General features: G+C 35.9%; 1 protein-coding gene across 2 annotated transcripts in view; it reads right to left on the bottom strand.

Moving 5' to 3' along the window:
• LOC115764020 overlaps nt 1–13,445 on the bottom strand; it is a 37,148-nt gene that overhangs the window by 9,200 nt on the left and 14,503 nt on the right. The window contains exons 3-4 of one of the 2 annotated variants that reach the window (XM_030706849.1): nt 11,083–11,230; nt 7,765–8,006 (exon numbers count right to left, since the gene is read on the bottom strand). In XM_030706849.1, coding sequence (XP_030562709.1) covers nt 7,765–8,006; nt 11,083–11,230 — 390 coding nt within the window. The remainder of the gene's footprint in view (nt 1–7,764; nt 8,007–11,082; nt 11,231–13,445) is intronic. The other variant, XM_030706851.1, reaches the window with a different exon arrangement.

The raw sequence follows: 13,445 nt of genomic DNA, 5'->3' as shown, positions 1-13,445 counted from the left end.
AACAAACAAACACAATAAATATATTTTTTATCTGTACAAGAGATGGAGGTAGGAGGGTTTATTTACAGCGTGTGTTGTTGTTGTTTTTGTTGTGTTTGTAATATCCTTAATTGATTTGCATTATAATATAGACAATTGATTTATGCGATTCTTCTGTACAATCCTTGACAAAAGCAAGGAAAAACATTCGCCAAGAACCAAAAAAAAAAAACAAAATCATCATAAAAAAAGGAGCAAAAACGTAACGCAAAACAAATTAAGATGAATGAGGTTTACGGCACAACTTGTCTATATATATATATATATATATTTATATATATGTACGCAACAGAGCGAAACGGAACCGAGTGACAACAAATTAATAGAATAGATAGGAGAAAAAAAAAACGAACTGAATGAATGAGCACATAAAATATTGCATAAATAAATGAAATGAATTGAAATGAAATGAAATGGCCATGTGAAAATATATATAAACATATCTCCATATACACATATATATATATATTCATGTACAACAGCGCCAACAATAACAACTTGGCTAACAAAACAGCGAGTGGAGCAGGGGGGCAGAGGGGGGCGGCAAGAGACACGCGAAATTGGTTGACACCCCGGGCGCAAACACGCGACTCGCAGGCTATCCTAGGTAAATACGGAGTTCTCTTCTTCTTTCACACACACACACACACATATGTATATATATATATATACATGTATGCGAAAACTGTACCAGCGCACGCAGCCGGAAATGTGGGCGGGCCGGGGGGGGGGGGGGGGGGGGGGGGGGAGGGGTTCGCATGAAAATGCCAAAAAAAAAAAACTATATAAAAAATAAAATAAAATTGGCTGTTGTCCTGAACTGTGCGCGGCCAACAAATTACCCAGTCAACGTACCAAAAACAGGTTGTGCCACACACACACACACACTTGCACACACACACACACATATACACACCCATACACCCACATACACTCATGTGCGTGCTGTTGTTGTGTTATAAAAGGCATGGTAAACATTTTTACAGACATTTGATTAAATTTAAATATTCTCGCACGAAAATTGGCTAAAGCTGTTTTTTGCTAAGCATTGCTCGACTGATAGATACCCTAGGCCTAGCGAGAGTCTTCCATTGCAAACGTTCTAAGCAGTGTTGGAAAACAATCGATGCGACTATCGATAACATCGATGTATTTAGTGTTTGGAGAACTATCGATGAGTTTCTACAATTGAAAATTTTCCCATTATCCCTCAGGTATTCGAAAGGCAATAAAGTCTGGAACTTGTTATATCTATCTCTTATAATCTTCGAGCCTTGTCTATGAAACCAGGTCATAAAATCGATTTGAAAGGAACTTATGAAAATGGGATATAAACTCCCTCGACCTATGACAAACGGAATTGACCCAGCTCATCGTCCAGGCCTGAATTGTCCTTTTTTATGATATATGTCACTATAAGACCCTCAGCATAAGCATTAAAAGTCGGTAGGTCTACGAACAAAGAATGCAGCAACTGGAAAATAAAAATAAATAAACCAGAAGAAAAAAAAAAACTAAACAAGAGCCAAAAATGAACGCCACAAAAATTGGTATTGAAAAGAAAAGTGAACGAATGCGAACGATGAGCGCAATAATACGCAAAAATGCTCAGGTAGACACGGCCAGGTGAAGGGAGCGGGCTGGGCAGGGAGAGGGGGGGGGGGGGGGGCGTTGGCGCAGTTTTGCGCTTAATTATTTTAATTATTTTTTATGCTGCCAACCTTTGTGCACTCGCCAGCTCGCTGGCCCGCCGAGAGCGAGCGTTGCATAGCAATTAAAATGTGGTCGACTCCTTCAGCCCCCACCCACCCCCTGTCGCCCTCCAGAATGTCCTTCATTGAATGCCCGCAGTGCCAGGCACTTGCAAGCCCGAGTGCTATCATGGAATTGGTATGCAAATAGTTAAAAATCCAGCTGCTGTGCAAGATGCTGCTAAATGGGTCCAAAAAAAAAGAAGCAAAAATTAAAATGAAAAAACATCAAAATAATTATGCAAGAAGCCAGGCAAACAAGTCAGAGGAGCCGCGAGGGGGCGGGGGGGAATGTGTGGCCTGAAGTAGTTTGTGGCCCTGACTCAGGTGTACCTAAACTCGAGCAAATAAACCAACTACAGCTAATGATAGATACACACTTAAACTTATCTAATTTAAAGCAAAGGGTATTTACATTTCGCTCAGGAATTTAGGGCGAATAACTAGTTCGTAATGTGCACTAAGGCAGAGTCTGCTAGAACCAGTTGAGAATAACAAAAGTCTACAAGTCTGTTATTCTATAACTATTATTTTATAACAGCATCTGCCTTTGTTAACTGTGATTAGCATTTCTAATATAATATATAGTCGCTTTCGTTAATGCCAAAGCAGATCCTGCTTGAACTGTTTGCGAATTACAAGAGTCTGTTACAAGTCTGTTAAAAGTCTGTTATTTTATAACAGCATCTGCTAATACCTGCCTTTGTTAACTGTGATTACCATTTCAACAATAATGTATATTCGCTTTCGTTAATACCAAAGCAGATCTTGGTAGAACTGGTTGCGAATTACAGGAGTCTGTTAAAAGTCTGTTATTTTATAACAGCATCTGCTAATACCTGCCTTTGTTAACGGTGATTACCATTTTAACAATAATGTATATTCGCTTTCGTTAATACCAAAGCAGATCTTGCTAGAACTGGTTGCGAACTACAGGAGTCTGTTACAAGTCTGTTAAAAGTCTGTTATCAAATTGTTATTTAACTGCGATTACCATTTTAATGTATATTCGCTTTCATTAATGCCAAGCCCATGCATTCCGTTTTGAATTTTATGTCAAGCACATTCACAACAGCCTTTGATACCCGAAACTGTGTTTCATTAGAAAATAGCTGAACAAAAAGGCGTTGGGATAAATGTGTGCAAAAGGGTGTCCAATTTCAATGGAGGGGCAGGACACGGAGCTACGTATTTAAATGTATACGCATATATAAATATATATAAAGATGGCTCGTAAAATAATTGTTTGGCATTAGCTGTTAATTCTGTACAAGTTGTTGTTGGTAATTGAAACAGTTGCCTGTTGTCCGGTTTCAATTAACCTTTGTCTTGGCCAGCTATGAAAATTTGGCTTAAACAAATTCAATTATTACGCATATCATGTACAGAAAATGCAATTTCAAGCGATTTAAGTCGAGAGAGAGAGAGAGAGAGAGAGAGAGAGAGAGAGATTTGCAATCAGTTTTGAATACTTTGTAAGCTGCTCTTTTAATCAAAATGCCCTCTGGCAAAAGTGTGTGCTTGTGTGACAGTCGGAACAAATAATGACATAAACCTAATAATGCCATTGTTTTACGGACTGCTAATCAAAATAAACAACCGAACCCCCCTCCCCTCCCCTGCCCGTGCTTTGCATTAAATATGAGCTCTAAAAGTCTCGTTTAATATTTAAACAAAATCAAATCAAAAAAGCAAGCAGAGAGCGAGACAGAAGACAGACTGACAGACGTGTCAGTCAGCCAGTCAGGCAGTCAGTCCTAGTTGGTTACATTAAATTGGAGCAAGGCCCCGAAGGAGGCGAAGGGAAGGGGTGGGGGTGGGTGCTGTGGGCGTGAGTTGGCGCTTTCAAATCGATTCACAAGAGCTTGGGGCCTAGTCGTAGTCGTAGCCGGAGCTGGGTCTGACACCGGGTCCGGGTCTCGAGCTGCTTGTGGGGCGCCACTTAAACTAATTTGATTTCTATTGAGGCAAACAAATAATAAATAATGAATTTACATTTCTATGCGTGCCCGCCGTAGCCAAGGAGCTGACTCCTTGCTCCTGCATTACGGACTTAGCCTTACAATTAGTTGGCCATAATTGCATCCGAGCGTCAAGTGGGTGCCGGGCGACGGGCGACGGGCTCTTGACTTTTGCTAGTAAGCGGATTACAGCAATTAACCACTGAAAGATATCAAAATGCGTAAACTTAACTCATAGCTGATGGGCCAAGGGGGAAAAGGAGCTAGCAGGGGGGGCACAGCTGCATACTTATGCACTATTTTTGCAGCACTCCAGACTGCACTCAAAAGGATTGGATAGCCATTCACATGCACACACACACACACACACACACACACACACATACACAAATTTTGAATAGATACCAACATGAGGAGCACAACTGGCCAGGGCTCGACTAGGGAGATACCCTATAAACCAGCTGCAATCAAGGTCGCACAAAAATTAAGCAACCCAGGTTTTCATTCATGTGGAAAATCAGATAAATGAACCACAATTGAGAAACTGGTTCAAGCTGTGAACCTGTTTTCATTGATTTGGAAAATGAGGTATATAAGCCAGGGGCAAAGAACTGTGAATCGAAGCGGAAAGAATGTCTTCATTGATTTTAAGAATCAGGTAAATAAACCTCAACTGAGGAACTAGTTCAAACTGTGAACCGAACCGAAAAACCTGTCTTCATTGATGTGAAAACCCAGGCAAATGAATCGAAAGCCAAGAACTGGTTCAAGCTGTGAACCGAACCGAAAAACCTGTCTTCATTTATGTGGAAAAACAACTTTAAGAACCAGGGGCAAAGAACTGGTTCGAATTGTGAACCGAATCGAAAAGCCTGTCTTCATTGAAGTGAAAAACAATTTGCACGAAACAAGTGCAAAGAACTGGTTCTAACTGTGAACCGAACCACTAAATTTTGAGTAAAGATCAACCTAAAACTTCTAGAATAGTTAGTTAAAATTATGAAAATAAATATAAACCGAGTTTGTATATTATTTTCGAGTACTTTTTAGGCACAGAAGCTACCCTTTTAAAACATTTAAATGAGTACAGGGTATCATAAATAAGAGCGAATGTACACGTCAAGTGTTTAATGATCGTAGAAAGGTTTTTTTTTTTGTCTATTTCGGGTTTTTCCATTTTAATATTTAAGCTACAGTTACGTGTATATATATATATGGACTTTGCACATATAAAGAAGATCTGGTTCTGGGTCTGGTTTCGTTTCTGGTAACAATATTCGGAGCATTGCGTGAAGACCCATAAATAACTCATGGAAAATAAAGAAACAAACGAAATGTGTAAGTCGGAAAACGGAAAAACGGAAAACTCGCTGAACGTGCAAATAATTGGTGAACTTAAAAAAAAAAAGAAGGAAACTGCTTTTAAAAGCGGAGCTTTAAATGGTTTTTCATCATATCCAATTTTTTGTATATGCCGTATGCAATAAATAAAATACATATTTATATACTCATACTTTCAGAAATGTCTTCTTTTATTTTTTTTTTTTGTGAGATGAGCGAATGAAATTTACAGTGAAAGAGAGCTGTGTGTGTGTATGTGTGAGTGTGTGTGTGTGTGTGTGGATTGATAATAGTTAGCTCGAAATTGCAGGTGAAAACCGACAGCATAATAAATGTTACAAAAGGTGCCTCTGTGGCTGTATATATACTATAAAAATGTCTATGGAAATCGGGAGGTGCTTCGCATATACGTATTTGTATGAATTTAGATGAGTTTTATTTACAAATGAGTCGAAGCGACGCGGCCCAACAACAATATAAGAGTTAGCCTGTTTTTTTGAGGGGCGGGGCGGGGGGTTTACGTATAAAGCTCTATGCACGAGTAGATACAAAATGTATATATATATATGAGTTATTTGATAGCATTACGTTAGAAGGTGCGTTTATGTACAATAACTAGACAAATTGTAACGCGTCAATTTTACAACAATTTCTGCATGTGACGGCCTTTAAAATATATATATGCATGTTACTAAAAACAATTTTCAAATGCAAATTTCAAAAATCCAATCAAATCAGAAAACTTTCTTTTATTTTTTTTTTGTTTGTTAATATTAGTTTCCGTTTTATTTGATTTGCGCATATAACTGTACAAAGCACACCAAAATACAAACACACACACACACACACACACGCACACGCACACACACAACAGAAAACAGAAAAGAGAACAAAGTGTTAATTGTAGTTGGAGTATTCACAGTTAGTTGCCTGCAAAGCTGTATAAAGTAGACTTGGACTAGCTAAACTCTCCACTCTCCAGTCTACACCTACACAAGCCAGGCCCTAGTCTAGCTGCTGTAGACTCGCAGTCAGTGTTGGCAAATGCATCCCTGTCCTGGTCCTGTTGCTTAGCACTGTTACGAAAAATACCAAATCTCTACAATTTGCAAAATGTAAACAAATATGAAACTCTACAAAGGGCCGTTCGCATTGTATCAAAGTGCAGCTTTGCTGGAAACTGTGAATACCCTGTATATTTTGTACATATCTGAAAACTGACACGAATGCGATTTGTTTGGGTGTATGTGGTTGTTGTTGTTGTTGTTGCTGTTTAGTTATTGCTGTTGTTTTAGTTGGGGAGTTGTTGAAAAATATTGAATTAAAGTAACAAAATATACATATCATATAAATATTGAATAGAGTTTGCAAATATATATATAGATATATGTATATGTAAATGTTTTGTTAACAAAAATATATTCGGAACAAACAATTCAATTGCTTAAGAAAATGGTTTTTATATATATTTACACGATTTTTGTTTTAATTAGTTCTTGTTGTTGTTTTTAATATAATTATTTACAGTTAAAGTCGAACTGAAAGAAATGAAAACAAGAACCAAGCCAAAAATGATAAGCAAAAACTTAAGATTCTTTTGTTAAACTAAAATTTCTTTATAGTTTTCTTAAAATTCATTGCGGGCGGTTTTTTTTTCGGATTTTGACTTTAAGCCTGACGTGTTTGATTTTCATTTCATTAGTTTTTCGTTTTTTTTTTTTTTTTTTTGTTCTTTTCTTTTGCTTTATTAGGTTCTGTTGGGACGGGTTAATCTGCTAATCGCTAATACGTTCGAGAATCGCAACTAAGCTAGCTTAATTGGATTGACACTAACGATTAAATAGTTGTTGATATTGGATAGCTGTTTGTTAAAATTGTTAATTGTATCGTTTGGATAAATATTGCAACGTGTGTATGTTGAGAAAAATATACAATTCGATTTTGGTTTTTTATATATTTTTTTTGTTATTGTTGCTTTAAGTGAGTTTAGAGAGACAGATAGAGAGAGAGAGGACCCTTGCCATAAACGTGGAGAATTTTTTTTTTTTTTTTTTTTTTTTTTTTTTTTTTTTTTTTTGGTATTTATATATAATGTATATATATCATTTGGTATGCAGAGTATTTTTTTGTTGTTGTTGAGACTATTTACAAGTTTGGTTTGGTTTGGTTTCATAAATTTTTATTTATTTTTCAAAATAACTTAAAAAGTTGCTTTAGTTAAAGAATTAATTGAAGAAATTTAACAAAATTATTGAATAAATTATAAATAAACAACGTAAAAAACTCAACTTTACTTGACAAAATACTAAAAAATGAAAAAATAAAAAAAAGGTAGAGAATCCTTCAAGTTTATGTGTTCTTTTTTCTTCTTCTTGTTTTTGTCAGCCTTTCGAATGCAAAAAAAAAAACTTTTGTATATTTTTGTTTTGTCACCAAAATGGGATCAAAATTAAGAGTAAAAGTAAAAGAGTTCAAGAGTTAATATGCGATTAAATTATAATAATATGTTAGTTATGTTGGATGGAGAATCGAAATGTTAAGAGGTGGGAAAAAAATATATAACTGGTATTTTGAGATAGCGAGTTAAGAGAATAGAGTTTGTATTTTTTTTTTGTATTTGGTTTTCTTTTCTTAAGTTTAGAATAATAAAAAAGTATAAAGTTAATGCTTACAATCATTCATATCGTCATTGGATCTCATTATGTACTGATCCGATGATGATAGTCTTGAATGCCCGTTCGTATTGGGATGAGCTCCCCCCCTATGATCACTTTGTTTATTAGAGCTACGCATCGCCATTGCAGATGGATTCGACTGATGCATATACATACTATCACCTTCGCACTCACTTTCTTTATACTGGAGCACATTCTTATGCTTCTCATAGATAACCAGGCAACGATGACATCCTTTCCTAAAAAAAGTTTTTGATTGCAACGAGAAGTTGTTGTATTGTGTTTGTATTCTTAGGATTTGTAGTTGTTTATATATGTTATATATAAGTTTGTTGTTTGTGTTTTGTTTTTGTTTTTGTTTCTCTTTTATCTGTTATCTGGACTGTTGTTTTTTTTTTTTTTTTTATGGTGTTGGACTGTAAAGTATGGTGTTGGCAAAAGTTTTCGCAGTAGACACTTGAATGTAAAAACCAAATGCGTTTAGTATACTTAAATCAAGGCTTCTTAACTTTAATTTTGTTGGTTCGTTATTTTTATAATTATATGAATGAAATGTTTTTGGTGCAAAACGCAGCAGGAAACATCCGGCTGCATTCAAAAACCCAATGATTTATCGCAGAAATTGAGTTTTCTTTATCGATTCCCCAAAACAAACTGAATTTACATGTAGAGCTGTTAAACTATCGATTGTTAATAGTTTCGATATGTATCGATATAATCGCGGCTTTTAAGTCAAAAAAGTAGGAATACACTTTATTTAATCCACATCAAAAAGGATTTATATGATATATCAGATATCTGGCAGGTTCATGTCTCTGCTTTCTAGGCATCTCTCCAATCAGGAGTGTAGAGAAGGACATTTGACCGTTTTATCGATAGTCCAATCGATAGTTTAGCTGCTCTACATGTAGCACAGTCTTCTATGTATGTTTGTGTACCAAAAATGGATGCTGTTTGATTATATTTAGTGTTTTTTTTTTGTCAAAAAGCCAACCCAGTTTGTTGTGGGCTAGTTGTCAATTGGAAGCTAGATATTTTCGTTATATTGTTGAAAACGAAAAATGATTATACAAAACGAACTGAAAGGACGTACACTTAATAACTGAATAGTTTAACCAAAATATATGTTGTTGAAAAGTGATGGTAAAAATTGTAATTGAACACATTTTTCAAAATCAAAATATAGATGTTTTTGCTTGTTTTTTTTTTTTTTTTTTTATTCTTTTTCAGAGGTTAGGCAAAATGTGGGGGCTTTTGTTAGTTTCCTAGTTGGTAAATGGCACATACGATCATATGTAGTACGATACTTAAACTGTATTTGGTTATTTTTTTGTTTTTTTCAATATATTACGATAAATATTAATGAGTTGAAAAAATAATTGAAGAGCACACGACAAGAATACTTACAAAAAAAAAATTGAGTAAAAATGTTCGTTTTAAAGAATTTACAAAAAGACAAACAGATGTCAATTGGTTAACATCTTTTTGGATTTGTCTTTTGTTTTTTTGGCAAAAAGCTTTAGAGTTGAGTTTAACCAAAAATGTAGACACATTTCAGCTACAACCAAAAATATGCAAGACTTTGTTGCTTAGTTAGATTTCTTAGAAATATATTTATGTAAAAATAGTATATTTAATTGGAAACATGGCAAAACACAAAAACCAAAAATCATGAGTATATAGCAGCCCATAATTATAGCCTTTTTTAGTTTTTTTTTTTCTCTTTTATAAAAAACATTCAAAACAGAAAGAAAGGTTTTTGAATTATGGTACAAAAAGCAAGGTTCTTAAGTTTAGTACTACAACAAAAAAAGAAAAAAAAAACTAGATGCAGAGCAGAGTTGAGTTTGAACCTATAAAAATAGTTTTCAAATTTAGTTTAACTTTACAGCATTTACAAGTACACAAAAAAAACAGATGTTTATATATATATATATTTATATATGTTTGGGTAAATTGGCTAGCTTCAGAGTTTCGGTACTTGGCTGGGCCTGTTTGTCGAACATTGAAATTAACTCTCACACAGCGACAGCGGCCGTAGGGGAGGGGGGTCGAGGGGAAGTAGGGACAAACTCGTTTCGTAGACAAAGTTTGGGAGCAGATATGTCTGACAAGAGCGTCGACACGACAGGTTTTTTTAGCCTAGCATCTGACTATGTCTCCGTGTCTCGATGTCAAATGCTTCTGTGTGAGAGCAACTGTCGCCCAGTTGTTACTTAATGGGGTTACTGCTGATGTTACACTCAGAGAAAAGGGGATGCAGTTGATTGTGCTACAAGTGACTAGGAATTCGTTCTTTAAAATTCAAACATATTACTTTCATTCTATTGTTTTTAAAGCAAATAATTACCAAGATAAGCTTGCTTTATGCTAAACATACTTGAAACAAGTTATTTTATACTTGAAATAAGTGTAAAAAGCGAAGTAAAATTAAGTGTGCGCCTTTCTTCATTTCATTAATAGGAAAAGTCTTCAATTAAGCAGCAAATGCTTATTACAAGAACTTTCATGCTTGATTTTAGAAATTTGAATAAGAATTAAAGCTTGGTTTAGGCTCAAAATACTTGAAACGAGCAATTTAAAACTTGAACTAAGTCCCATGCTCAAAATACTTGAAACAAGTTCTTTTATACTTGAAATAAGTCTGAAAGCTTATGAAAAGAAGTACATAAAGTTTAATTGTTTGTGAAATTTTCTCGACTTCATTAAATATTTGTGTTGCATCAATAAGAAAAGTATTAAATTAAGCAGCAAATACTTATTACAAGAATTCACATGCTTGAAAATATCTTTAAACTTTCTCTATTAAAGAATTTCCGGAAATTCAGTTGTGTATTCTGAAAAACTAAGATGATTTTTCAAATTTTGTAAATTTAAATATGTACTTTATTGTGGTTTCTCTGAGTGTAATGCTACTGCTGCTGCCTGGGCTTGGGTCTTACCTTAGTCTGCCGTTCAACAGCCGACAAAACGAAACTTTATTCAATTATAGCCACTTGGCGCACACTCAAAAGTCAAATGGTTCAAAAAAAGAACGTAACATAACATAACCTACAAACAGGAAACACAAAAAAGAGGGAAGTACAAGTACAAGAACTTTTGACGCCTGTTCTGCTTTATCTTCTACTTCATCTTCTATTATCATCTTCTTTAATATCTTGTTTAACTTCTTCTTGAACATCATCATCATGTTGCTTGACTTTTCTTTTGTTTATTTTCTTTTCTTCAATCTATTTGCCAGCCAATGTTGAGACGCGTATTTCGAGTGAAGTTGTTAGCATATTTTTATCAGAGACTGTATTGATTGGTACTTACTCATCGACTATTAGATATTTGTTACCATCTATGGCCGCACACCTGCCGCGGTAGCTGAACTGTGAGCCCTTGATGTGTATGGATTGCTGATAGCCCGATAGGAACCAGGAGCCCTCCCAGCGTGCCGGAAACGTGCAATTTGTGGGCGCTGCAAGGCGAAAAAATGTACAATTTATTAATAAACTAAAAGGCAAATGGGCCAAACCGGGCGGGCAAATAAATTATTAATATACATTTTAATAGCCAAATAAGTGAGCTATATTTGAATTAAACAACAATTGAGAGTGTGTGAATGTGTGTGCGTGTGTGTGTGTGTGCTTGTGTTGGGTGTGAGTAGCAGCATGTGACCTCAATTGTGGTTCATTGTTCATTTAACGACACCAGCAACAAGAAGAGGAAGATGCAGCATAAAAGAGCAGCTCCCCAAAATGTTTCAATAATAATCAAGTCCGAGAATTATGGTCGAACGAAACCGAATGCGAAATACGCTAACAGTGTTCTATAAGGAGCTTAAAACAGTGTTCGAAAAGAGCCTTTTAAGTGGAGATACCAAATGTTTCAATAATAATCAAGTCAGACAGTTCCAGTCGAACGAAACCGAATGCGAAATACGCTTTTAGTGTTCTAAAAGGAGCTAAAACAGTGTTGGAAAAGAGCCTCTTAAACCGAGAGCCCAAGTATTTTATTAATAACAAGACCGAATGCGACATACGCCAGTTACAGTGTCATATAAAGAGCTAAGAACAGTGTTGGAAAAGAACCTTTTAAATCGAGAGCCCAAATGAATTCAAGAATATTTCAAAGTTAATTTGAGAATATTCAAGAAATATATAGACTCTAAATTGTAGTAGAATTAAAAACATCGTGTTTCTCTGAGTATATAAATGTTTTTGGGATTATTGAAGTGGAAGGAACAGAATAGTTCTATTTAAAATTAACAGATTTTAGCTCTTTAACTTTGGGAGATACCAATACCAATATTTCTGGTATTTCCTAGATACTGCTAATACCAATATTTCCGGGATTTCCTAGCATCGATGTGGGCGTGTCTCAAAGAGTTCTACACTCAATTTGACTCGAGCATACACGAGTATTCATAACCAAAGTTTGTAGTCTCTCGCATATACCCACTCGTCACGTTGTGTACAGGGTATATGCACAATGTACATTATTGTACCTAACCATTGTTCACTTTCTTCGTTTGCTTTTCGAATTGTATTGTCAATTTTTATGCCAAGATTTGTGGCTTTTTAATTTATAAATTGTTTCAATTATTATTATTATGATTGTATTTAAGTGCGTGCGCATAAGTGTCAGCTTGTAAGTGCCCAAGTGTGTGTGTGTGTGTGTGTGTGTGAGTTTGTGTGTGTCTAAGAGACCAAAAATTTACGACCCTCCGCTGGCGCAGGGTCGCATAAATAAGTTGAACAAGCAGCAAAACCAGAAAACGGCTCGTAATAATAATAATGTCGCACACATACACACACACACACACACACACTCACAAAACTACCGAAATGGCAATTGTGAATATTAAAAAAAAAAGAGTATAAGAGTATATAGCATAAAGCATAGAGTATAAGGCAAAGAAAACGAACCGTTAGCTAAAGGCATGCCGCACACACGCACGCACAACGGCAGCTAAAAGGGACTGAGCGAAAACAATAAGTATAACCAATGCAATACATATACATATATACACACACATACACGCACGACTAGAAAATGGTAAAACCACCCTGCTTTATGCCTGTTGGCTTAAGGGTGGGCAGGGTCGGTACGGGCTGTGCCCAAAAAAGCCGAAGCCGAGCGTTCTACGCATTCAAATGTACAAAAGTCGCAGTCAGCAGAAGCAGAGACGAATGTGCGCACGAATTGACGCACACAAACAAGCACACACACACACACAAACACGAACACACATACACACACACACTTAAACACACTCAAGCACACACACACAGCGCAGCTATACACATTTTATTTTATTATTCCTTTACTCTCCTTTCCTTTCCATTCTTTTATTTTACTTTACTTTACTGTATTTTATTTTATTTCAGTTTGCTTTACTTTTTTTTCTGCTTTTGTTCTTTCTATTTTTTTTTTTTTGCTTCTCATTTTCATTTTGTTGTTTTCGACATTTGTGGCAAACAAAAGGTGCTCCTGCGCAGGATCAGCGAATCGCTGTGAACTCTGAGCCCCATTGAGCCCACCCCACAGCCCCCCCCTACTGTTCCATTGTCCAATGACTTGTACATTTGTTCAGCTACCGATGCTGTTGTTGCGGTAGCTGTCATAATGTGCGCCACCCTCCCCCCCCCCTTCCCACACCCCACCCACTCCCCCCTACCCGGATCACTTTA

Source organism: Drosophila novamexicana, unplaced genomic scaffold (assembly GCF_003285875.2).
Source record: "Drosophila novamexicana strain 15010-1031.04,08,12 unplaced genomic scaffold, DnovRS2.1 tig00000817-arrow-arrow-pilon, whole genome shotgun sequence".
NCBI lineage: Eukaryota > Metazoa > Arthropoda > Insecta > Diptera > Drosophilidae > Drosophila > Drosophila novamexicana.
The sequence above is the reverse complement of the archived record's forward strand: the minus strand, read 5'-3'. Positions and strand labels throughout refer to the sequence as shown.